General features: G+C 32.4%; 1 protein-coding gene across 1 annotated transcript; it reads right to left on the reverse strand.

Annotated features, from left to right (window-relative positions):
* Nucleotides 1-5,298: 5,298 nt before the first annotated feature.
* On the reverse strand, nt 5,299-13,868 carry LOC133182016 (long-chain fatty acid transport protein 6-like). The gene is made up of 10 exons (XM_061316715.1): nt 13,502-13,868; nt 13,319-13,429; nt 12,815-13,030; nt 12,569-12,727; nt 12,167-12,291; nt 11,873-12,064; nt 11,669-11,780; nt 10,002-10,200; nt 9,375-9,472; nt 5,299-5,606 (listed from the first exon to the last, which is right to left on the reverse strand). The coding sequence occupies exons 1-10, from the start codon at nt 13,866-13,868 to the stop codon at nt 5,299-5,301; spliced, it is 1,887 nt and encodes a 628-aa protein (XP_061172699.1).
* Nucleotides 13,869-26,278: the final 12,410 nt, after the last annotated feature.

A 26,278-nucleotide genomic window follows, 5' to 3' on the forward strand; every position in this document is an offset into this window, starting at 1 on the left:
CCATGGTTACTAAAACTAGAATTTTTTGAAATACTTTCAAAATGCTACTCCAACATGTTTTGTCTGATTTCAGTATAACTTGGCATACAAGTAGACTACACTAATATACATAATTGTCATTATTGCTTTTTGATTTTGTTGAATGATGTTGCCATGGTTACTTAAATCAAAATTTATGTAAAATTATTTTAAAAGGCTACTCCTCCTACAGTTTTATTCTGATTGCAATAAATCTTGCCACAAAAACAGACTAAACCATGGATCATTATTCTATTTATTGCTGTTGCAAAGTTTCAAGTCCAAGTACTACTTTTATCTTCCTTTATAAGTACAACCAGTAGAGCAACAGTCTCATCAGAGACTTCTGGTTAGCCATAAACTGGCAAATGCTCTTAAATTATGCGAAATCATGTAAAATGGTAAGTGTTTCCAATAAAGTCTATACCTTAAGGTTCATGTGTCAAATTTTTGAGTTTACGATAGAAGGATATAATTCTTAAAATACTATGTCAAGATAAAGATTAATTGTAATCAGGAGACAATGTTCGTTGTCACTTACCCTGTGGATTTCCCCGGACAGAATACGTTAGCTGTTCAGAGGAGGCCTTCACGCCTTGGAAAAAAAGGTGTAGATGATAGATATTGTATGCGGTCGGTTCAAAATTATATAGGTGAACTTTTATCTCCTCAGTGTATGCACAATAATGCATATTTGTTTGTCTTTTTTAAGTTGCATTTGCGAAGAAGTCTGAAAAGCTAAATAAAGTATAGCTGTAACGAGAGTAAAGGAATTTTTAAAAGGTTTTTTTCTTTAAATCTGTATCTTGTGAATGCACACTATAATTTCTATTTATTGTGCTTGTTCAGACATGTCATAAAAAGCACAATGAATAGAAATTGTAGTATGCATTCACTTCTTCACAAATGAAACTTTTTTTTGGAAAAAAAAATGTATTTTGTGCATACACTGAAGAGGGAAAAAAAGTCTGAGGTATTTATCACAATTTTCAGGACTAAAAAAAAAATCAGTTTCAATCTACTGTTATCTGTCTGTTCAACGTTACGTCAGTGTAAATAGGGGACGTAAAAAATGTTTGTTAATGTTACGAAGCGTCAAAAAAGCTGATCATGTTAAGCTAAACTTAATAAATTTAAAATTTATTTTAAAATGTTATAAACATCGACTCCGGATCGCTGTGTATGAAATTGATCAACTCGATATATTTCTGTAGAGAGTCAGAAACAAACCTAATAAGTCATACTTATATATTATTTTTCTTAGAACACATTTTTTATACAGTTTGCGACATTCCTGATATCAGATTATAAACAGTCAAATGACAGATACGGTTCTAGCATTCTACTTCAAGGGTAAACTGTTATTTTCATTGTATAATATTCAGCAGCAAAACTAGACTCTGACACACCAGGTCTAGATAACAAAAAAATCTGTAATTTGCGAATGAGTAGACGCTGCATACTTTAGCCAGTGGTGTCATATATATATATATATATATATATATATATATATATATATATATATATATATATATATATATATATATATATATATATATATATATATATATATATATATATATATATATATATATATATATATATATATATATATATATATCAAAAAAAAAATCACGAAATATTTACTGCAAGCGCTTTCGCCATGTTATAGGCTCTTCAGGCAGTTATAACTGCCCGAAGAGCGTAACATGGCGAAAGCGCTTGCAGTAAATATTTTGTGATTTTTTTTTTTTTAATTTTTTTATTTTTTTTTTTTTAATTTTTATTTTAATGTACCCAACAAAACTGTACCGGTTCTTCATTTTGTCTCCAAATTATATATACATATACATATATATATATATATATATATATATATATATATATATATATATATATATATATATATATATATATATATATATATATATATCGTTCCCAGAAATTATTGAGAATATTTTTTGTGATAAATTTCTTTTCAAAATATTTTAAAAATAAGGTATTTAGAGTTTGAATTCAGTTTTTTATCAAATGAAAATACTACGTTCTTGCTTTATATGCAGTTCTCATGTTTTACTTACATGTACCGTTTTCTTTGCAATTCCTTACTTATACATAGCTTGAATAGGTCGAGAGTTCAACCCCGGGCTGGGGCGGAAGTGGGTATCCTTATGAAAAGTGAATTTCTTTGTGCTTTCTATATTAATATTTCTTCACTTAGGGCAGTTATGTTAGTTTAAGAGTTGTTGTAAAATGTGCTTTATAAATAAAAATTAATTTTATTACAACGTATATTGGTAACGATCCTCTGATAAAACTAATGTCCAAAATAACTGTATCTCACTTCCATTCTCAATGACCGTGTAGTGTAGAGCAGCGCCGCGAAAATTCCATCGGCATCGAAAGCAAGTTTTTTGATTTGCCGAGATAGCCGAGCGGTCTAGCGCGCTGTTCCTGTACTGCTAGGAGACAGATTCCGTAGGTCGAGAGTTCAACCCCGGGCTGGGGCGGAAGTGGGTATCCTTATAAAAAGTGAATTTCTTTGTGCTTTGTATATATATATATATATATATATATATATATATATATCGACCGATCCATAAATTTCTGGACGAAAGGAGAGAAATGAAGTGATTAATATATAAGTTTTCAGGAAGTATTTACCTGAGCCTGAGAGCTTCAAGGAAATTTTAAAGGTTCAAAGCTGTATGAGTGATAGTCTTCCACTTCCTTTAAACCAGTGAGTGTGTAATAGGATCAAATTGATGGATGACTAATTTCAATTTTGGAAGTGATAATTATATGACTTTATTTTCAATGAAGACGTCAGGATGATGTATAACGTTTTTTTTTCCTTTTTTTTTTTTGCCAAAGAAGTTGTTTGAGTGATATAGGTTGTTCACCAAAGAGCTAAGAATAGTATTGCTTTGATCAGCAAAAGACTACTCAGAAAGATATAGATTTGTTCAGCTAAGAACATGTCAGATCATACAGTGTTTTCATCCAAATTGTTTACCAAAGAAATTGTCAGAGTGATATATTTTTTTTCATCAAAAACTCTGTCAGATTGTTTTAGCTGTGCTACAAAGAAGTTGTAAGAATTTGTTCAACAAAGAATTTGCTACACGGCCGTAGGAACCGGGGGGGAGGGAGCGTGCCCCCCCCCCAATAATTCTGCCTATATATAGTTTACTATAGAAAACTTAGCTATTATATGCTTGTGCCCCCTCAATAAAAACGTCTGATGACCTTTTTTTTTTGCTTGTCAAGGAATTTTTGGTAGTTGATAGCGCCCCCTCGACTGAAAATGTATATCTGTCCCCCCCCCCCCCAAACTGAAATTGCTTCCTACGGGCCTGTGCTATAATGATATAGTATGTTCTTCAAAGAAGTTGACAGAATTATATAGTTTTTTTCATAGAATTTGTCAGAATTATATAGCTTTTTATAGCTTTGTTCTTCAAATAACTTGTCAGAATTATATAGATTTGTTCAACTGTTGTCAGAGTGAAATTGCTTTGTTATCAAAGAATCCGTATGAATAAATCCAGTAAGTTGTCAAATCGATGTGTTTTTCTTCACAAAGGAACTTGTCAAAATCATCAAAGAAGTTGTTATTGTTATGTATCTTTGTTCATCGAAGAAGTTGCATGAATGATATTTATAATATTTATTATATTGAAATTATAATCTTCGATTTTTAACCAATATTCTATTGTTCTGCATACCGTCCACCATCTGCCACTTCCTACTGGGTCGAAGAACAAGAAAGATAAAGTGTTACTCCCGCTTTTAATATTGACCTGTTTTAGATCACTCTTAGATCAGATCAAAACTGTAAAGAAGAGTAATGTTTTGAAAGTTCAAAGAAATTTCTTTTCTTATATATATATATATAGAGAGAGAGAGAGAGCGAGAGTATCTATATTGTGTGATTTGATATTTGCTTTATCTTACGAGTTGAAATAGTGTGTATTAGCGAGGCTTGCCGTGCGAACATACACCATTTCAAAGATGTGGAGAAGGCAAACATTAAATCACACAATTATAAATGTTCTATTTATCTCTTATGATTTCCGTTTTTAACAATACTTTTGAGATAACCCCTCTAAAAATTTCTCCCCAAATCGATGACGTGTAAATTGATGACGTCGCACTGTTGACGTTGAATGCCGAAAGATACAAAATATGATATCTTGGAATGATATCTGCTGCGTCTTTTAAAACATATGTGACAATCTGTTGGAGATTCATTTTAATACAAACTTTTAACTGGAAGCTGAACAGTGTTGTAAGGACCGGGGAATCATGAATTCTTCTCTGAAATCATTCTGTGTACGGCGACTGTGCTAGCTAGGCTAACGTTACTTGTAGATCCATGGTAAGTTATAAAGCATAATGTAAGAAAGCATTTTTGAAAGGGGCTAGACTTCCCTGCATGATCAAATGAATCTTGCACAAACAACTTCACTGCTAGGCCTAACGTTGCCTACGAGAACGATTGGAGGGTGGGGGGTGTAACAACCGTTATTGCAGTAGCCAGTAATTTTTATTGAGGTTAAATGAAAATTTTTGCTCATCAGAATTCATTTGAAAACGCAAGAATTTTCACAAATAAAAGTACATCTTGAAGCGAGGGGTTGTGTCAAAACCGGAAGTGTTATTGATAAAGCATACCCTTGGATAAAGCATAGGTTTATCTTATGGGTTTAATCCACCACAAGTTATATATATATATATATATATATATATATATATATATATATATATATATATATATATATATATATATATATACTTTTATGTACAATTCTTAATTATCTCCTATTGAAAGAAGGTATGGACCTTTACGAGGGTTGATCCAAAAGTAATGTCACAACTGCTATAAAATCTTTAATCATCGAATTTTTGCATACTAATTTCCCTGCCTATCTTTTTGCATACTAATTTCCCTGCCTATCTTTTTGCATACTAATTTCCCTGCCTATCTTTTTGCATACTAATTTCCCTGCCTATCTTTTTGCATACTAATTTCCCTGCCTATCTTTAACTTTACATTAAAATTTCATTCAGATATATGCAGTGCTTTGTAAAATATTAAAATAAAAACAAGGTTGGGTTGTCGATCGCCGCACGGCAAGAAATTTACCGACGTCGTTATGACGTTACTTTTCGGCACAGTATAACGCAATACTGGTAAAAAGTTGTATATTAGAAATCGCTACTAGAGTAGGCAAAAATGTCTATCAAAAACGCCATGGCTCTTTCCTTGGGTTAACATCATAACTTTGAAGACAGTACACCTTGGTAATTTTCTAGTGTTAAAGGAGAATAAGTCTTGTTTTTCTTGTCAATGAAGTAAAGCGGGTCCTTGACCTTTTCCAGATCATAACCTTCCTCTACTAGCTCCACTTTCCGGTTCTTCATTGTTTGTGTGACAATGAACTCTGTCATAAAGCGGAGGAACAAAGGACGAGCGTAGCCCGGAAGTTCCTTCTCGCAGACTGAGTAAATCGTTCGCAGTTTGTCGGCTGTGATCTGATTCTCTTTCAATATAATGGCTGCCATACCAGCTCGTCCGTCTTCTCCTTCACATAAAAAATAAACATCAAATCATTAGTCTTGCCTTTAAAATATAAATGTAGCAAAAATAAGAAACAACTACAAGAAATCAATTTTCCTTCATACTTATTTAGTCATTCGATACGTCTTCAACTTTTTGCAGTTTCTTTGTCCGAGATTGTTTTCAATAAAAGGAGATTTTCTTTGTTTTCAATGCAAGGAGGTATTGTAGAAAACCGTTAATAAAACAATTCTGCTTAATAGAGCAAACATCATTAAGCAGTGCAATGAACCTTCTTTTTTTTTCAAAAAATAAAATCATTAAAGTATATGGAAATGAATCAAGAAATTATGAAAATGATTATCTAAATGTTTGAAATGACAAAAGAGGTAAGAGTTTAACATTAAATCTTCCATGAAGTACGTAATGTAACGAACAGCGATCAATCTCATAAATCCTGTAAACAGAACAAATTGTTAACAGGCAAAAACGTATTCCTGGAAACACCACAGTCGGGAACAGATGCCTAAGAAGAGTAAGCATCCTCTGTTGACCGGTCACATCCGGCAATGAAAGCAATTACCTTATAAAATGATATCATACACGACCCAACAATAGGTTGTATTAATGGACAAGGTCATTATAACGACAGTAGAATTTGCGAAAAGCTGACAGTTGTTGAAATCCTTGTAATATAAACTTATTTGTCAGTAGCTTGCCTACATTTAAACATTAAAAATACTCAGAGCTTGATTTTGCGTATCGAACCAGTTGGGAGATATAAACACCATTCGCAGGTGATAAGAGTGGCCCTCTCGACATAAATAAGGGAAGCTGACGATGCAAAAAACAGAATTCATCTCATTTGTCATACAGTTTAGTTATTAGCTGGCCATTATCGTCTTAAGTCAGTAAACCATTCAAAGATGAAACAGATGTGGCAGATTCTATCTTATCCTAAATTTTGAGTTCAGTGGGATAGATCAAGTCGATTATAAATGAAAGTAGGTATTGTTAATTGATAAAATGTCGTTGATATATCTTCTTTTTCTCATGTACATGTAGAAGTTTATGAATAAATTCTACATCATAGGAATAGAAAAACCGGTCGGCTAATAAAGGGCACAGTAAGTGCCCTTCAGAAATTTCTAACAGATTGTTGGAAGTCCTGATCTCCAAACCTTTATATTGTAAATGCGGAGCTCCAGCATCATTATAATGTCAACTTCAGAGTACTCGTATGTACAATCAGAATGATTTTTAACAAATATATGAATATTTTTTAACAAATAGATGACTAATCAGTCGGGGGTTGGGGTTGGGGGTTGAAATTTTATAAAGATGGTGCTGGACCGCATTTAATTTATTCGAAACCTTTGTCCTGATTTTCTCTTGTTGAGTGATCTCTTGGATTCTCTAGCATGAATGAGGTCACAAAGATTACATTCAATTCCATAGACAACGTTAGAAAAACTCAGATCTTCACAAGTTTTGGTACTAAAAGATTGTCCTGTGAAATTGCTATTAAAAGAATTTTGGTTAGTAAAATATTACAGGTTTTACAATTTTTTGTACATTTCGAAATGGAACACATAGGCTCCAATTTGAATCGTCATAAAAGTTAAACATCTCTGATGGAAAATTTACAATCTTTTATTCTGGTAAAGGTGTTGTCTGTTTCATACCAAACCCGGTTATCTGAACACTGTATGTAATGGCCGTCACACAGATTAAGATTTGTATTAAAATTAGGGATGGGAATTTGTAACCGGTTAATCGATTAATCGGTCGGAACGATGGTAATCGATTAGAAAATCTGCAATCGGTTAGTCGGAAAATTTAAGATATGTAAAATTGAACGCAATTTTCTTTTTTTTTTTTTTTCACTGTTATATATTTATTATTCATTACGTATTATTTCATCAAGTTACATGTACCTCGAACATGAACTTCTGAAACCCTAAAAATGATTGAATTTGACTGAAAGGTTCAATTTATTGGCAAAGACACGAGTTTTTGGGAAGACAGACTTTTCCTATTCTGGTGGCAATTTCTGAAACATTGACTTAAGTTTATTTGTTTTTTTTATATCACGAAAATGAAGCCTTATTTAGGTTCAATATTAAGGATATGTGATTACTCTTATCACTTAACGAGGTTCGTTCCTGAGTTTTTGAGCAGATTTTTGTCTTGACCTCTATTTAAAAAAAAATTCTGCATAATGTTTAGTTCTTATATCAAATTTGGATTCTACAATGCTTTTTAAACTATATTCAATTAAAACCCCATGATTAAATTCCATACCGAAATCATTAAGTGAGGAACTGTATTTTGTGGCGGAAGATTTTTGAGAAGAAAATGCTCAGTTTTTCTCTTTCAAAATAATTACAGTATTGTTAAGTTTGGAATCCTATTTTTACATGCAGTCTGCACAAAGAGTTATTTTGTGCACTGAAATGTTTTATGCTAGTCCTAAATGATATATTAAATTAACCGTCATGAATTCTATTGGACAAATATAGCAAATATATTGTGAATGTCCAGGGGGAAAAATAGCCCACTTTAGGCTAAAAAATTAACACTATTCAAGTTATATATAAAAATTAACATCACAAACCCCCACTTTTAATTTTCTTTTCTGAAAGAAACAGCACAATTTTAACCATTTTGCTTAAATTCAGAAAAATGTCATTACTTTTAAATGATTTTATTGCTTGTTAAATTTTCATTGCCAGAAAAAATGACATTCCTTGAGTGCAAAAAGGTCAAATAATTTACCATGCGAAGTAATTTGAAACTTTTTTTGTTGTCACAAATTTTAAAGAGTTCCCATAATTTATTTGGATAAAAAATATTAGAGGAAAAACTTTGAAACATTGATTTATGTGTTAGATGCAATTACAGTGCAAAAAGGTCATATTACAATCTCCATTGCGCCAAAAGAAGCACATTGACCCCCATTTTTGGTTTTGATTTTTGATTAAGCTATATGTATAAATATCAAAAATATACTTCATATAAAATTCTCAATACTTTTGATAACAGGATCCAACCTCCTTAAGCTGGAAAACACTATGTACTGTGCGCAGAACTATCTAGTTTATTGAGTATATATATACAGCTCAAAAACACTAGGACATACGCAAAGTACCTTACCTACTGATAATTTTTCAAGATATCCCTTTTTTTTTATTAAATATATATTCATTTGTATAATATTATATAATATACACAGACAATTTTTTTTTAAAAAGGAAATCTCTACATAAAAGTTGATAGTTCAGCGTTTTTACACATCTTATTAAGCTGATTTGGAGGTAATTATGGCTCTCCGGATTGAGATCGTGAGGTAATAATTGGTCGGTTTGTGAAGTATTAATTACTGTTTTTAAAAACATTATATTGGTACCCTGACTCTCCCGTAATACTTTTGATTTTTTGCCCATTATAGACATAGGAGAGTGATATCTTTTTATGCTGGGCGACGTGTCAGCCAGTGTGGAATAATATATCCTGGATAACCCTATTAATGGTTTATTATTGTACAGTATTGTTTGCAATGACAATTAATACATGTAAGTTCAAGTGACTAGGACGGGTTTCAGGCAAGATAGCGGTTACCAGCACAGATAAATAAAACCGAGAAGCTAGAAAATTGTACCTTAATTGCTGGTTTATTATGCCGATATATACATGATGGTTATAAGATAATAATGTTTGTAAATTTGTTGAAAATGAATCATTATTCTACGCCAAACCTTACAACTTTCACTGGTCAATATTTAGTACTCACCAGGAATTGACACACCAAAAACGTTGACGTCACGAATAAAGGGTATTCGGCTTATTATGTCAGCCACTTCTGTTGTCGAGACGTTCTCACTTTTCCATCTGGAAATTATTTAGAAAATATATCCAGAAATTCCTAGTAAAAATGCACCACTATTACTGTACGTGTACATAAATTGGCGTATTCAAAATTTAGCGCAATCACTGGGTATGGAGTTGTTAGCGTAATCATGAATTAGCGCTAAACATGTCCGTAGTGTGTATTGTAGTTATAGATGATTTCTTAGCGGTATTCATAAATTAGCGCATCGTTGTCTGCGTCAAAGCCGCTAAAATATGAATCCCTCTTTTTTGAGTAAACATACTGTAATTTTCGAAATCTCTTCAACAAATTTAAATATTCATAAGCATAGAATATAATTTTTTTAAAACAAAAATATTTTCTCGGACAACATACTTGTTTCCAGTTTTACTTTTTAAATTGTTTTGACCCATCATTTAAGTTATTAATCCTCGTCATCAGCAAATATAAAAAGTATATATCAAGTGTTTGAAATTCAGGTGGGTTTATTATCATCATCAGATAGACAAGCATTCACATTGGTAAACTGTCGGTGTTTGCTACACTAACCTAAATGTGTCCCCTGTTCTGTCTCTGAAATACACGTTGTAGTTTTCATCTAGGTACATCAAGTCACCAAACGAAAACCAGCAATCCCCTTCCTCGAACACGTTTCTGATTAGTTTCTTTTCATTCATTTCTTTCGAGCCTTTGTAAAATCCTGAATAGAATTCTTTGTTGATTCCAGATATGACAATACCTACTTCACCTGAAAGAGTTTCAGTACTCCTGAATTTGAATCAACCACAGCTAAATGTCACATGTATCAGGGACGGATTTAGGATTTCATGGGGGGCAACTTTTTAAAAAATTAAATGACAACAGAAATCATGAGCGGACTCGGGTATTTTTCCTCGGAGTTGAATATCTATTCAAAGAATAATTTCAAAATTGGAAATATACTGACAAGCCAAAAAGAAGTCAAAAGTGCCCAAACACGAAAAAAATCCTATTTCATGAAAGGGGTGTGTGTCTCTTTTAACCTTTTTTAAAAATACTTTTTATGGAGAATCATACTTTTTGAAGTTAATACGAATGTAGTAGCATACGTATCATCAAGACTTAATTCTAGGTAGCTGGAAGCGCAACTGAGTTTTACCGTACATATATCAAATGTGATCTCAGGCTTATTGGAACTACAAATTAACAAACTTGGGACCAACGTTGAACTCTCCAAAAGCTTGGTATTAAACCGACATAATGCTAAGTCACAACTGCATTCCGATCAGAGTCTAGAATTCACAGACTGGTTCTCAGTGTGTACTTCTGTCGTAGAGTAGATTTCCCCCATATCCACCCCCGGAATCTGTACTCCAGAGTAGGACTTCCCCCAGAGGGCAAATCTCACACTGGAGCCAATTTTCCCCCTCTTTCTTTCTCAGAGTAGGATTTCAACTCTTTTATCAATGCTAAAATCATATCGACAATATTTGGCTAAAGTTAATATGAAAATCAACTGATTTTTCAACTGAATTATAAGACTCGTGTTTTCGACTCAAGAATTGTTCTTTAGTAGGAAATCTTAAAATATATAATTCAAATCATTGAGTCTCATCCCAAAATCTTTTAAACTCCTAAGATATTGCAAAATTAGTCATTCAAAAAAAAATCATAAGACTCGATGTCTCAACCCCTCTCTCGACCCAGCGGTACCTGTTTGTTCACGAATTTCAGAATGTGTGTCAGGCGACATTAAGTGATTTGATAATTTGATTGCCCTCTATTTATAGAGGCTTTTTATCGATGCTTTTTACAAAATATGTGTGAGAAAATTCTTTTTGATTATGATTATTTTGTGAAGTTTCGTTAAGATTGTCCATGAGAGCACCTGAAGGAAAATCAGAGTAAGGGAAACATGTAATAATGTACCCCCCATACATACGTACAGCCATGAAATTTTATTGGGGATGGGTGGGTTTGGAGGAAATCGCACTGTGTAAATATTACACAGAGTAGGATTTCCATCCTACAAATTGAATATGGTTTGGAATTTTATTACGGGAAATACTTACTCTACAGTCATATTTCCTAGGTTGGAATCCTACTCTAGAGTCTATTTTCTTGGGAGAAACCCTATCTAAAGTCAGTTTTCAGGGGGTGGGGAGAAGGGAAAGTCTACTCTACAAGACCGGTACACAGTCTTGAACAGCCTGGCGGTTATTAATTCATATACAAACCTGGTTTGATCATAATGCACCTTCCATTTTTATCTCTTATCGGTTCTTCGGTTCTGTTGTCGAATTTGATGAAGTTCATTTGAGAGTTTTTATTCCTGAATATCACTGCTTTCTGAAGACAAATATACAATTTATAAGGTTTGAAACGATTTCTGATCTTGGCTAAAATAACGTTAATTATAGTTATATAACTATTCTAAATACCATCAAAGGAGACATCCTTCCGACTGCACCAACTTTACCCGTGACATTGAAAAGACCCCCGGTTCCCTCTGACGCACTGAAAAATTCAATGATTCTTGGAATCTTGAATCTGGTTTTAAATTCCTCCCAAATGTCTATTCGAAGTCCATTTCCAACTGCCATACGCACATTATGAACACCATCAAGCTCATTCTGTTTCGAAACAAGAAATGTATGAAACTGTTTTTTTTTTTTTTTTTTTTTTTTTTTTTTTTTTTTTGCAGACACTGCAATAATTTTTTTTTGAAAATATACCTCCGGTACGCGAAGTAAATATCTGCATAATTCTCCAATATATTGTATAACTGTAACTTTATGTTTGCGCACATCTTCCCAGTAATGACGGGCGGAGAACTTTCGGCGTAGGACTATAGTGGCTCCTATTAAATATAAAACGTGACATGTAAGCAGATACTAAAATAATATTGTAGATCCCGAAATATATGCGATTAATAATTATCGTGTAATTCGCGAGAAGCACCGCTCGCGAAATAAAATTACCCGCTTTTATTTTTATTAAGCTGAAATGCATATAAACTCTCTATCTATCAAACGTTATTTTTCTCGCAATTTGACGTCTTAGGGCCATTTGGCGATATAAAGTTCTCGCGTAAAATAAAGATTCTACATGAAATTAGATAGTGACAACCTACAAACCCCTTTCAATTGTATTAAAAAGACATAATGCGAGGCTGACGCCGTGGTAAAGTGGCGATGCAGCATACACTATGTCGTTTTCACTGTAGTCAAAGGCCTGCCAGTACGCAGAGGCAATCACCGCTTTTGCATTATTCACTATTGCAGGTTTTGGTAGCCCTGCAAATGTTTGAATTTTATAATTTAAAATCCAAAAATTTGTGTGCATTATCATAGGAAGATAATTAAAATACCATATAAACGCACCTGTTGTACCGGAAGTATATATATAGAGGATGGGACTGCGCATGGTGGTTCCCTTTCGGTGAACTTTACAGAGAGGAACAGGAAGCGTCCGTAGAAGAACCTCATCCATTGAAAGAAGGTTCGAAGGAAGGTCGATTTGTCGTTTCCCCTGGACATATATCTTAATGTTAGGTATATCGTTCAAAATCTCTTCAATCGAACGTAAATGGTCATCACCTATTGTAAATTGAAACATACAATGTTAGAGATAACACAAAGCATAATGCCTTTAAAATTTAGGGATGGTAATTTGTAATCGGTTAACCGGTTACTCGGTCGGAACGATAGTATTTGGTTAAAAAAATCTGCAATAGCGATTGGTTATTAGGAAAAATTAATGTGTAAAGTTTAAATATAATCAGTCTGATTCCCCCCCCCCCCTTTCTCCTTTCATTCGAGTGAAAGGAGAAGGGGCTGGTTTTAATCAGACTGAAATATAATCATCTTGGAAAAGTAGATAAAAACCTGAGCCAATGATGAGCACTGGTGCCTCGCTGACTTTGATGGAGTGAATGAGTGAATGAGCCTTTAAGTGGTAGTTAATTAATGCTCCTATTAATCCTGCTTTCCACAACCCTACAATTAAAATTTGATTTTTTTAGTCAAATGCTTTTTATTTTGAAAATCAATATTCAGATCTATAATCACCTAGAAATGTCCATACAAATGCAGGTTCGTTTTCTATCATCATGGCGACTGGCGTATCTCGGGGAAGTTTCCATGATGCAGCAAGGTTTGCCACTTTATTGGCCATGGCGTCGACAAATTCATATGTATATTGTTTATCATCGAAAATTATAAATGTCTTTTTCGGTATGCGCACCACATCATCTTCAAACATATCCAAGACGGTCCGCATCTGGCTTATGTGTTGACCAATCTGTTTCATTGCTTTTATTAGTGCTTGAATTGTTATGACGTCATCGACGATCCACGGTACCCAGGACTTCCACGCCGCATAGCCTGCCCCCGCCAAACCGGAAGCGATGAGAATTGCTCTTTGTTGCTTTGACATCTAAATATAATTATCAGGATATATTTTTTAAAAAATAAAACAAATTAATACAATTTGCAATACTTTTAGAAATTTATATACAGTAAAGTGTCTGTTTTAATTTGAAGGGATGGAGGCTACTATATGCTGTTACACAAACACAGACACTTACACACATACAGGGATATCTATCTATCTATCTATCTATCTATCTATCTATCTATCTATCTATCTATATATGTGTGTGTGTGTGTGTGTGAGGGTGTGTGTGTGTGTGTGTGTGTTAATCTGTCTGTTTGTTTGTCCGCAAAACTTTAACCTTGCATATAACTTTTGAATGGCTGGTGCTAGGGCTTTCATACTTCGCATGTGTATTTCTGAAGACAAGACTTTCTTTTGGATACCAACATTTGTGACCTCTTGACCTTGGAGTCTGGCCTACTTTTGCAAAATTTTACCAAACTTTAACCTTGGTCAAAACTTTTGAACGATTGGTGCTAGGGCTTCTATATTTCATATGTGTAATCCATCTGACCAGACCTTTCTTGGGGGTGTCAATATTTTTTACTTTTTAACCTTGACATTTGAGTTAAACCTACATTTGAAAAACTTTAACCTTCGCCATAATTTCTGAACGGTTGGTTCTAGGGCTTTCATATTTAAATTATGTTTTCCTTGTGAGAAGACCTTTTCCTTGGTACCAATATTTTTTACCTGATGATCTTGACCTTGGAGTATGATTGATTTTTATTTTTGAAAATCTTTTAACATTCACCATATTTACTAAACAGTTGGTGCTAGGGATTTCTTATTTCACATATGTATTCCTTGTGATAAGACCTTTCTTTGTGTACCAACAGTTTTTGATCTCTCAATCTTTACCTTGCAATTTGACCTACATTTGAAAAACTTTAGCCTTGGCCTTGAGCTGTCATACGGGGGCATCAGTGTTTCACAAACACATCTTATTTTTCCTGTCATCGAATCGTCGAAAATCTGATATCCATACGTTGAAAGCGACCTACTCCCCAAAGGGGCTTGTTTCTGTAATATTCTTTTAACCCAGAGTATAATAATAACACGATGTATCTAAGGCCACATAAATTTAAACTTTAGATTTTTATCCTAATTTGTTTAAAAATCGGGGCTGGTGGGCGGATTCTATTTTCATTTTTTTTTATTAGTGAAAATATATGAATTTACAAGTGCACACGTACGCCCATGAAAGAGACGCGGCTCCAAATAATTACAGGCTGTTGCTGTACGTGGTAGTCACGACTTCTCATCGGCCTTTTTCCAAATACCTTTTAGTTTGACCAACAAATTCTTTTGTTTTATGTGAAAATATCAAAGATTTCCACTGTCGTTTCATATGTACATCCAATTTTTTTTTTTTTGGGGGGGGGGGGGTAACGTTTAAGATTGTCATTTTGCTAAAAAGTGTGTCTAAAATATTCTTTTGAATAACCGATGTTGAACAGTTTGAAGATTTCTCAGTTCCTTAGCATTTTTATTCTGTTAAATCTGAAGACGATCTTTTTTAGATACAAAATAACAAAAATTGTCAATTGTTAACGAGATGTTGAAATCGCTTTAAGAAAATGCTGATGGTATCTACATTTAACAAAAATTAATATTTCTTTTAATTTTGCTTTTTATGTCCTCTCTTTACTGACATATTATTTTTACATATAAACTGCTTTTCTTGCTGATTTTTCTCTATTCTCCACATGGTTCTTAAATAGCGCCGCGTGACTTTTAATACAAACGAGGAATAACTCTTGAATGGGTAAAATGCCATTGTTATAGCACAGTTAGATAATCTTTCTTTTAAGTTTAATGGGGAATTTTTTTATAAGTACGATAAATAACTCGATAATGATACGTAGTTTAGAGAAAACATTCCCCTCCTGGACCCTCGGAGGGGAATGTTTTCTCTAAACTATTCAACACTATCTCGTACATTAGGGTCATATGTCAAATTTTTGTATAAATGCTACCTAAGGGACTCTCTATCTTAACGATGTTTGCGCCCCTGCCACCGATCAGTTGGTGGCGGAGGCTTTTTTTTTGTTTCCTTTAATTAACAATATTGTCTGTACATAAGTGCATGTATGTACTCTTATGATAAGGGTTCATGTAAATATATAGTCTATAATTAGGGGTCATGTCAATATTTTGAATTTACAATGAAGTCTCTACATTAGAATTTATGTGTCGAATTACAATAAAAGCATATGCATGCAATGTTAATTTGAAGAGTAATCATAATCAGATGATAATTGTCGTTGCCACTTACCTCGTGGCATACGTAAGTTGTAGTAGGCCTTCACGCCATAAAAAATGGTGGGTGACATATTTTTAATAGGTCAGTTCAAAAATATATAGGTGAACTTTTATCTCATATCATGCACCTAATGCATGAAATACATCATATCTTTTTTTCTTTTTTATTTGTGAAGTATCTGAGAAGCTTAATATTGTATAACTGTAGAAAAGTAAATGAACGAAGTATTTTTTAAGGTTTTTCAATCCTAATTTTACGATGGCACAGTAATTTCCTTACCTGTGCAGACAAAATGTTAACAACTAAAACATTTATCGCTTGCACAATTTCTGTCTGTTCTATATTACGTCAGTGTAAATAGGCCGGGGCATAACGATGCTTGTTCATGCTTGTTTATTATTATTATTAATATATTATAATAATTAATTATTAACATGCTTGTTAATTAAGGCAAAGTTCAGTTCTTTAAAAAGCATCCAAAATGAAAGCTGATCATGCTAAGCTTACCTTAATAAATCTAAAATATTCAAAATGCTATCTATACATGTATATATTTCATTAATTATTTTTTTCAGGATGCTTTTGAAACTACTTTTTTTTCAATTATTTGGTCCTCCTTTGCAAAGTTTTTTACTAAAATTTTCTTAAAAGTATAAAGTTATATTTCTTTGTTCATCAAAGAACTTGTCAGAATGATAAATGCAGCATTTTCATCCAAGAATTTATCAAAATGATACAGCTTTGTTCAATAAAGAAATTGTAAGATTTATATAGATTTGTTCGAAAATTATCAAAATGACTTAGTTATGTTCATAAAAGATTTAGCTTTGTTCTGCAAAGAATTTGTCATAATGATTTAGCTTTGTTCAGCAAAGAGCTCGACAGAAACAAATTAGTTTCAGGGTAATATTGCTTTGTTTATCATAGAATCCATACAAATAAATCCTGGAAGTTGTCAAGTTGACAAATTGACAAATTGATATGCTTTTCTCCACTACTGAAATTGTCAGGATCATATACCATTGTTTATCAAAAAAGTTGTCGGAGTTATGTAGCTTTGTTCATCAAAGAAGAGGTCTGAATATTATTTATTTGAATTACCATACTTAAACTGGATTCCTAAACTACATAAAAATCATTACAAAGATACCTAGCGTGTTTCAGTAAATGTTCTACCAAGCCTCTTTCTTTACCCTTCACTAAAATATTAACAGCAGTGAAGGAGAAACTTCAGGAGTACTGTACAACAATATTTCGAGAAGTGGTGTAAATCAGATATGGATACTTTAAACTCTAAAGAACAAGAACTTTTGAGAAAATTTGAAATCTCAAAATTTTACCAAAATCAATAACATCAAAACGCACGACTTTTCATCATTTTATACAACCATTCCGTCTAGGTCTAAGTCTAGGTTTTTTGACAGCTGCTTTTTCAATAAAAAAAAATGAACTTGTAAGTTTCCTTACCTTGACATCGGTCATTTGCAAAATTATTTTCTTTAAAAACATTCTGATTGTACACACAAGTACTCTGTAGTAGATATTAATAAGATACATCAAAACGCACGACTTTTCATCAATTTATACAACCATTCCTCACGATAAATTAAAGTCCAGGCTTTTTGACAACTGCTTTTTCAATAAAAAAAAAACTTCTGATTGTACGCACAAGTACTCTGTAGTAGATATTAAAAAGATGCTTGAGTTTCCGATTGACAATATCTATGACAATCTGTCTGAATTTCCATGGGTACCATTTGCGCTGCGTTATTAGCGGACCTACTTTTGTATTCATATTAAGCAGAATTTATTCAATAAAACTTATAATAAGAAGAAAACACTTGCTGTGGCCTTCCACTCAACATGTTGATACATCGACGACGTATTATCAATTAACAATAGTTACTTCCATTCATATGTCTACTTGATTTAACCTATTGAACTTGAAATAAAAGATACCACAGAGTCTTAACACATCTGTTTCATATTTGGATATTTTACTTGAAAAAAGCTAATGGTAACCTTACAACAAAATTTATGATAAACATGATGACTTTCCTTTCGTCCACTACCCCTACTTATGTAGAAATATACCATTATCACCTGTATATGGCGATTATATCTCCCAGTTGATTCGATACGCATGAGCATGCTCTATGTACGAACAACGTCTAAAACGAGACAGTTTCATTTAAAGTCGTCATTTCGCAAGTTCTATGGTCGATAAAAGAACCCTGTCAGCAAATACAACCTTTCATGTCTTCGAATGCTGACTGACGTTTTTCATACTAACTGTTAAGCCATTATTTAAACACTAAATTATTTACGGATTTTACCGTTTTTCCGATCAAGACAATGAGCACACGGCGAGTGTGACCAGTCGACAGGGGATGCTTACTCCTCCATGGTACCTGATTCCACCTCTGAGGTCCGTGTCTGCTCTGCTCCCAATTTGTATTATTTCAATGGACTTTTGAGCTTGATTACTGTTCTATCTCCATATTTCACGGTAGAGCAATTTTCACGTAACCAAACATTCTAATCTTGATCTACTTTACAATATAAGATAATTTCACTCAAATATAATGGAAAATGAAAACCTTCATATAAATAAAATCCTGTCATTGTCAATAAGTGTTTTACTTTTATTGTACGCAGGTGATATTTTTATTGTTGTTAACTTTTCTCCAATTTACATGTACCCCCTTTTGTAATTTTTTTTAAAATAAGGCATATAGAAAATGAATGTTTGTGCATTATGTCGAATCATGCATAAAAGGATGCATATGTGTGTTAATTTTACTGAACTGAAGCAGACAACACTTATTTATGCAATCAGCATGTGTCTGACTGCATGTTCATGAAATAGACTCGTCTATGAGACAGATTACGTGGGGGGTGACGCAGATGTTTCTCATTTTCATACACAAAGATTGAGACAGACTTTGTCTAAACATTGTCTAGAATTCTAATATTTACGGTTTTTCGGATTTGCAAAAAATATTCGGTGAATGACACATTAACACTTTTTCGATTTATTAATGGCATGACATTAGCTTGGATATGTTTCTTCCACAGTACATGTATTTATTTTTGTCTTTTATTTCTTTTCTTGTTGCTAGAGCATCTCAAACCGATACATTATAGAGGAGTGTTTAGAAACGTCTTTTATCTAAAAATTAATAAACTACAAATTTCGGGAGGCATTTAATAGACACACATCTTTGCACTTTCATGAAGTAAAATTCATTCTAAATATTTAAGAAAGTAGAAATATGTTGGGCTTTACTGAAAAAAAAATATTAAAACCACAATCCAGAAATTTTAGATTAGAAAGGTGAGGAAGCAAAACCAACACATCAGTGTCGTCAGTTCGTGTTCATTAATCTGTGCAGAGTTAACACAGAGAATACATCCAGTAAAACGTAAAAATAAACAATAACAAAGCTAGAGACCTTGTTAACAAATACAGATATTTGACATAATGTTATGAAGAATATTATAAAAACAGAAAATTAAAATTGTAAACAAAACGACAATGAAACTGAGCCCAGGGCTTTTAAACTCGATGTTGCTTACTGCCTTTAAAAAAAAGAACAGTTGCTCGTCAAAATTATAAACTACTTCACTCCAGTGTAATACTTTATTTTTTACTGCTTTTAACATCTAAGGAACAAAAAACATGTTTTTCTTGCTAAGAACTACAGATATAACAAAAAAAAATCAAAATATTTCAAAGGTTTAAGTACTGAATCACATTAGACAGATTGTCGTCCTATCATCTTAATTGACTTCTGGTTACTTAAGAACTATAACGTCAACCCATTAAGAACACTTTACGAGTGTACAACTGCTCAAGGACACTGAATGTCAAGGTCTAATAGGAAGAAATCAACGAAGTCATATCACACAAATCGATTCTTATAAAACATTACACGTGTTCTATCGTATTATTTTTTTGTTAATGAATTTGACTTGTGGATATACTTGCAGGTTTAATATATTACTATTTAACGACGACGGACCTAATTCATTTCTGCAATAGATTTTTTATTCAAATTTTAATATGAGGTAAAGTGACTTTTGGTGAGTTAAAATCAATAAAAAATTTATATGGTCATCAATGTAGATTTTTAATGGGGAGCGTTTCAAAAGTTGGCAATGGAAATAGATAATTACTATAGGAAGTAATGGGAAATTGCCAGTGTAGGGTATAAGAGTGTTCATTGAAAAAAATCTGCAATAGAATTTTTATTCATATTAAAAGACAATGTTAACAAGACAATTTACCAGCAAATTATGCCAAAAAAATAAATGAGTCATCGGCATAGATTTTTCAAGGGGGCATGTCAAACGCAGGTGTAGGGCAGATTTTGGGGAAATTTTCAGTGAAAATATCTTGGCCAAATAAATCATTTATTTATAAAATCAACAAATGAATATAAATCGAAATATTTACAATATTTTTGAATTGTGATCGAAATATTTACAATATTTTTTAAATTGAGAAGAAACATTTGAATGTCTTTAAAAGTATTAAAAATATATATTTTTTATCTTTTGTAATACATAATTAAGTCAATTTGATTCAAGGCATATGCACGGTTTTCTGCGCAGTGGCGTGAAATTTTGAATTAGGTCCGTCGTCCTTAAATTGTCCATAAATATCACTCATCTTAAGTCATTCCCAATGTTTTGCAAATAAAATTATTCTGTATGCTGTTTTTCTTTATATGAATTCTTTAGAATGACGTTTAACTGCCGATCTTATTTCAAATGAATTGCGATTCGAAATATTGAGAACTCGTTTGACATTGGCTTTTTTTTTTAATAAATTGATGAACTTTATCAGAATGAAGACAGTGTCGAAGGAATTCATTTTTGTTATAAAAATTCAAAGATAAATGTATCGTATGTTTACCTTCTTCATTTTGCGTAATGGGAGCTTAAATTAAATAAGTTAAACAAGACGATTTTAAAAAATAGAAATGCTGTTTCGTTTTCACTTCATTGTTTTAAAGAATTGAAAATATATCAGATGAAATATTTATAGCTTAACACCTAAAGAATTTTCTCTGAAGTTAAAAATATCAACTGAATAGGAACAAAAGAGTCAGAACTTCTAATATTAAAAAAATGCATATCCTAATTCTGTAGGTAGCAATTATCTTTGAATTCTCAAATTCTGTTAAACAATAAAAGCATTCTTTATTATAGCCAAATATATGTAAATAGATAAGAAAATGTTGTTTCTGCATAATTGATTTTTAAAATCGAAATAGTACATTTAGTTGAAAATATATTTATATTGTTCTTCTATTCGTTAATACGGTGACTGCTATAGGACATATGCTTGAGATATTTTTAATACCAGATTGGCTTTCTCACTTTTTTAAATCCACAATCAATAAATCTTAACACAAAGTAATATACACAAAGATACACAATTCTGTGTATTTCTGATTTCGACGAATGATGTTGCCATGGTATTTAAAATAGAAATTTCTGTGTGTTTTTTTAACGCCTGTTTTAAACCGTTTTGGTATTATTTTGACAAAGTGGAATATACTGAATACATAACTTCGAGTATCGATGTTTGATTCCTTGGAATGCCGTTGACATGGTTACAAAAGATAAAGATTTCTATGTTCTATCTCCTACAATTTTGTTTTTATTTAAATAAAACCATGAACACAGGTACATGTATAATACACCAATATAAACAATGGTGTATCGATTTTTAAAAATATATCGATAATCAATGTTGCAATGCTTCCATTAAAATCACTTTCCTTAATAAATTCAAATAATTTGTAAACCGTATTACAGCCAAGCAATCTAGTTTTTTGTGATTGTTGTACAAATTCAATCGGAATCACTTTATAAACAGATCTAAGATTGCTCCGGTTTGAATTTCCGACAGATTCTAATTATGTTAATTTTGTATGAAGAGAGAATATTTATGTTTCTCAAACTGTTGACATCAATTTTATACCTTATTTCTTAATGACATATTGGATAAATTTGAATGAAAGAAAAAAACATACCTTAAATAATGCAATTTCATTTTTAAAATATGGTTTTCTAATATTTCTTTTCGATAACAAAAATATTTACTTTTTATTCATAGTTTATATTTACAAATAACGTTTGCCATATTCAAATTAAAAAAAAAAACTTAAATGACTGGCTCTTCTTGACATGTTTTATAAGATATTTATATCATGCATTGCTTAACTTTGGTTTCGCATACTTCCTTGATACTTATAGACATACTGGATAATATACATTATAATCATACAGGATGACATACTTCTTTTTCATACTAGATGGTATACATTATAATCAAACTAAATGACAAGCATTATATGCATACAGGATGATATATATTATAAACTTACTTGATGGCAAAAATTATTATCATACTGGATGGCATACATTACAATAATACTAGATGACATACATTTATATTATAATCATATTGGATAACATACATTATATCATACGGGATGACATATCATAATCATACTGGATAGCATACATTATAATAATACTGGATGACATGTATTGTTATCATACTGGACAATATACATGCGTACATGCATGCATACATACATACATCGCTCGCATGGCGCAGTGGTAAGAGCTTTTTGTTCTAGAGTTGCAAAATAAGGAGTTGATTTGAAATCGAGGGTTCAAATTCCACTGTCGGACGCGAGAATTGGTTCCTTGGATGAGACTGCATAAACCGAGGCCATGTGTTACAGTAGATACCGGCACGAATCCCTCGCTGCTCAATGGCAAATGGTGTTCTCAAGCTTTGTTTAATTTTCCTTAAGGAACGTTAATGCCTTCTGAATATAAAATAAGCTAAATTTCAAGTCTAAGCTTATCTTGATCAATTAGAGTGGCATTTCTTTTTTAAACCTCTAAAACTTTTCCTAGTGGCATTTCTTTTTTAAACCTCTAATATCTTTACTCAATAGAAAAGTAAAGGTATTTTTCAAACGAATATTTCCTTATGGCTGGGGTACATGTATTATGATGATAATTTGCTTGGAATAGAGCAGAATCATAATTGAGTCCATATACTTAACGTATTGCATTGCACTTATAGGCAATGAAACTGTGTACTTTGTAAATATATTTAAGCAATGAACACTCTGATGTACATGCGCACTGTACATCCTGTTTATTTTTTTTTTCGGATAGAACGTCAAGTACACACATAGCAGATGTGGATACTCTGTCATAAACTCTACATAATAGTAATCGTAAATCTCAATTTCTGACTTGAGACTTTTCCCCCAGGTTTCCGATATAAAATTAATTTTTAGCTAAACAAACATATATTTTTGTTAGAAGACACAAGGAAACATATAAGTAGGTTCGGTCCTGAGCTTTGAGCAGATTTTTGTCTGAACCTTTATTTCTAAAACTCTGCATCATATTTAAGTTCTTACATTAATTTGGATTCTACAATGCAAATTTATGTTAATTCAAATAAAAAAAAGTAAATTCTATATAAAAAGCGTTAAATGAGGAACTCTATTTTGTTTTTGTTTTTTTAGAAGAAAATGATCACTTTTTCTCTTTCGAAGTATTAGCAGTACTGTTACGTTTGGATTCCTATTTTTCCATGCAGGCTACACACTGAATTATTTTGTGCAGTGAAATGTTTTATGCTGGTCCTGATGTATTTATTATATCCGATACACACCACTTCTCGAATATATTGTCGTACAGTCCCCTGAAGTCTATCCTCCACTGCTGCCAACACCCCTGCGAAGAGTATAGAAGGAGGCTTCGCAGAACACTTACTAGAAACCGGCGCGATCTTTGCCTGATAAGATCTCCATGCAGTTTAGGAATCCAGCATAGATATGGCAACTGAAGTTCAATTTGACTGTTGTAAATATTAAAAATATTTTAACTGACATATTGTTCCGAAGAACCTCCCCCTAGTAAGGAAACCACAAGTACAAGCCTCATCACCACTTGCAGAACCAAATCCAAGTTCCTCCATAATACAATTAAAATAATGAGCCTTAAAAGCAAATACAATGTTGTTAGCTGCTTTGTCAGCTGGGACCCGTATATATTGACTGTGAAATAAAAGGTATGGAGATAACGAACAGTATTCCTCAAGCTCAAAAGTCCATTTAACAATACAAACTTTGGAGCAGACAAACACGGACCTCTAAAATATCAAGAGATGGGATCAGGTGCCATTGAGGAGTGAGCATCCCCTGCCGACCGGTCACACCCGCCGTGTGCTCCTTGTCATGATCGGGAAATAACGGAAAAATCCGTCGACAATTCACTGTGTAAATGATGGCCTAACAATTAATATGAAAAACGTCAGTCAGTATTTGACTTAATGATAAATTGTATTTGCTGACAACTTCATTGTATCGACCATAGAACTTAAGAAATGACGACTTTAAACGAGACTGGTGATATTCTTGTTTCATCTACTTGTTTGTCAATAACGTACCTCGTTTTAGAAATTGTTCATTCTACTAATTCTATCTAATCTAATCTATCTAATTCGTTTTCCACTTCTGAATTGCTGAAGACAGAAGGATAGATAGATGGTTTTCATATTGCCCCTCTGTCGCTTAATGCAGATTTGAAAATCCATCTGATTAGTTTAATATTTTCTTACAGTCAAAGTCTTTTTTCAGGTTTCATTACGTCTGGCGTAGTATTCCACAAAATTTTTAATATTTATGAAATTATGCTGCCAATTGATCTGTATATTTGAGATACACTGTAACCATTATTACTAATCTCACACTTAATTGTAAAATGGCATACAATAAATAATGTTACACAATGAATTTCAATTTACAAAGTTAACAGAAAATAGAGGATATTCAATGTTTTGTAGTTGGATATCAAAAAACCCTGTCTCAAGAGTAAAATAATTTCCAAATCCAACAAAAAAAAAACATTGAATTTTCTGTTCATTACATCTTTGGTTTTCTTTTTGCCTCTGTCTCAATCAGTATCATAGGCTGTGACGTCATAGCTTAGCAGTTGTGAGATTGAAAACACTGTAACATGGACTTTAGCAACATATTTGGGAAGAAATTGGCAGAGTTAGTCTCTATTAAGATGGTTTAGTTACTTTCTCTATCTTATGTTAGGCCAGAAATTATTTTTTCTTACTTTGATATCCTTTCACACTGTGAGAGAATATCACTTTAGTATCCTTTCATACTGTGAGAGGATATCACTTTTTATTCAGTAAATAAATCACATTATTTCACTGTTGAAAAGTAATAAAAGGTATTCTTGTATTGAACGTTTCTATAATTATTTTGAATAAATGCCCCATTAAAAATTTTGGCAAGTCTACATAACAAGAGCGATCCCCCTGGATAAGATTTATGTATCAAAAACTCATGCATATGAATGAGCTGTGATATAATGACACAATGTTACAAGTAAAATTGATGAAAAGCATCAAATCGGCCGCAAACAAAATTTAGCATTTCAAAAAGTACTTTAACAATTTTAAAAACATCCATGCAAGAAAAGCACAAGATACTCAAACCTTGAAGAGTGATCATTTTTATTTCGGACTGTCTTCAAAGCAAATTAAATAAATAATTTAAAAGACATGAAATAAATAGAAAATTTTAGTGTATTTGTTCATCAAATTGATTCATCGATGTAATAAAGTCAGTGATAAATGATTACCGTCTTCCTTGGAAGACGGTATACAGAGTTGAAGTATTTTACAGTCTTCGGACCATGCACTTCCTCTCTTTTGTGATTGGTAGAAATTGCATGATGAGAAAATTCTCAATTATTTCATTGGTTGAAATGCTGTTCAAGGCAAGGGAGATAATTTTCTGATCTAATTTTCGTACGACTTAACAATTTTTCAAGCTTTTCAATCGTAAAAAATATGACAAAACGAACAGTGGAAATTGGCAATAATTAATTCGATTTAACATGATAGTTTTTTTTCATATAGCAATTACCAACAACGTTTCTATATTTTCATTGTTAACAGAATTGATCTTTATTGCATCCAAGCTTTACAACTTGTATGTATTCTTTTCCCCTTTGTTCTGGACTTTCTAATCTTTCTAATCTCGGCAGCACTCGGCAACATCTCGGCCGATTCGTA

The sequence above is a fragment of the Saccostrea echinata genome, unplaced genomic scaffold, assembly GCF_033153115.1.
Source record: "Saccostrea echinata isolate AGI-Se365-2 ecotype Australia unplaced genomic scaffold, CSIRO_AGI_Sech_v1 ptg000009l, whole genome shotgun sequence".
NCBI lineage: Eukaryota > Metazoa > Mollusca > Bivalvia > Ostreida > Ostreidae > Saccostrea > Saccostrea echinata.

What these genes read in the sequence shown, in the direction of transcription:
- LOC133182016 (XM_061316715.1), bottom strand. Translation starts at nt 13,868, where the DNA reads ATGTCAAAGCAACAAAGAGCAATTCTCATCGCTTCCGGTTTGGCGGGG. An exon ending in AGTGCTCATCATTGGCTCAG is followed by an intron (nt 13,031 to 13,318) that starts GTTTTTATCTAC and finishes AATTTACAATAG; the next exon opens with GTGATGACCATTTACGTTCG. An exon ending in AGAACAGGGGACACATTTAG is followed by an intron (nt 9,473 to 10,001) that starts GTTAGTGTAGCA and finishes AATAATTTCCAG; the next exon opens with ATGGAAAAGTGAGAACGTCT.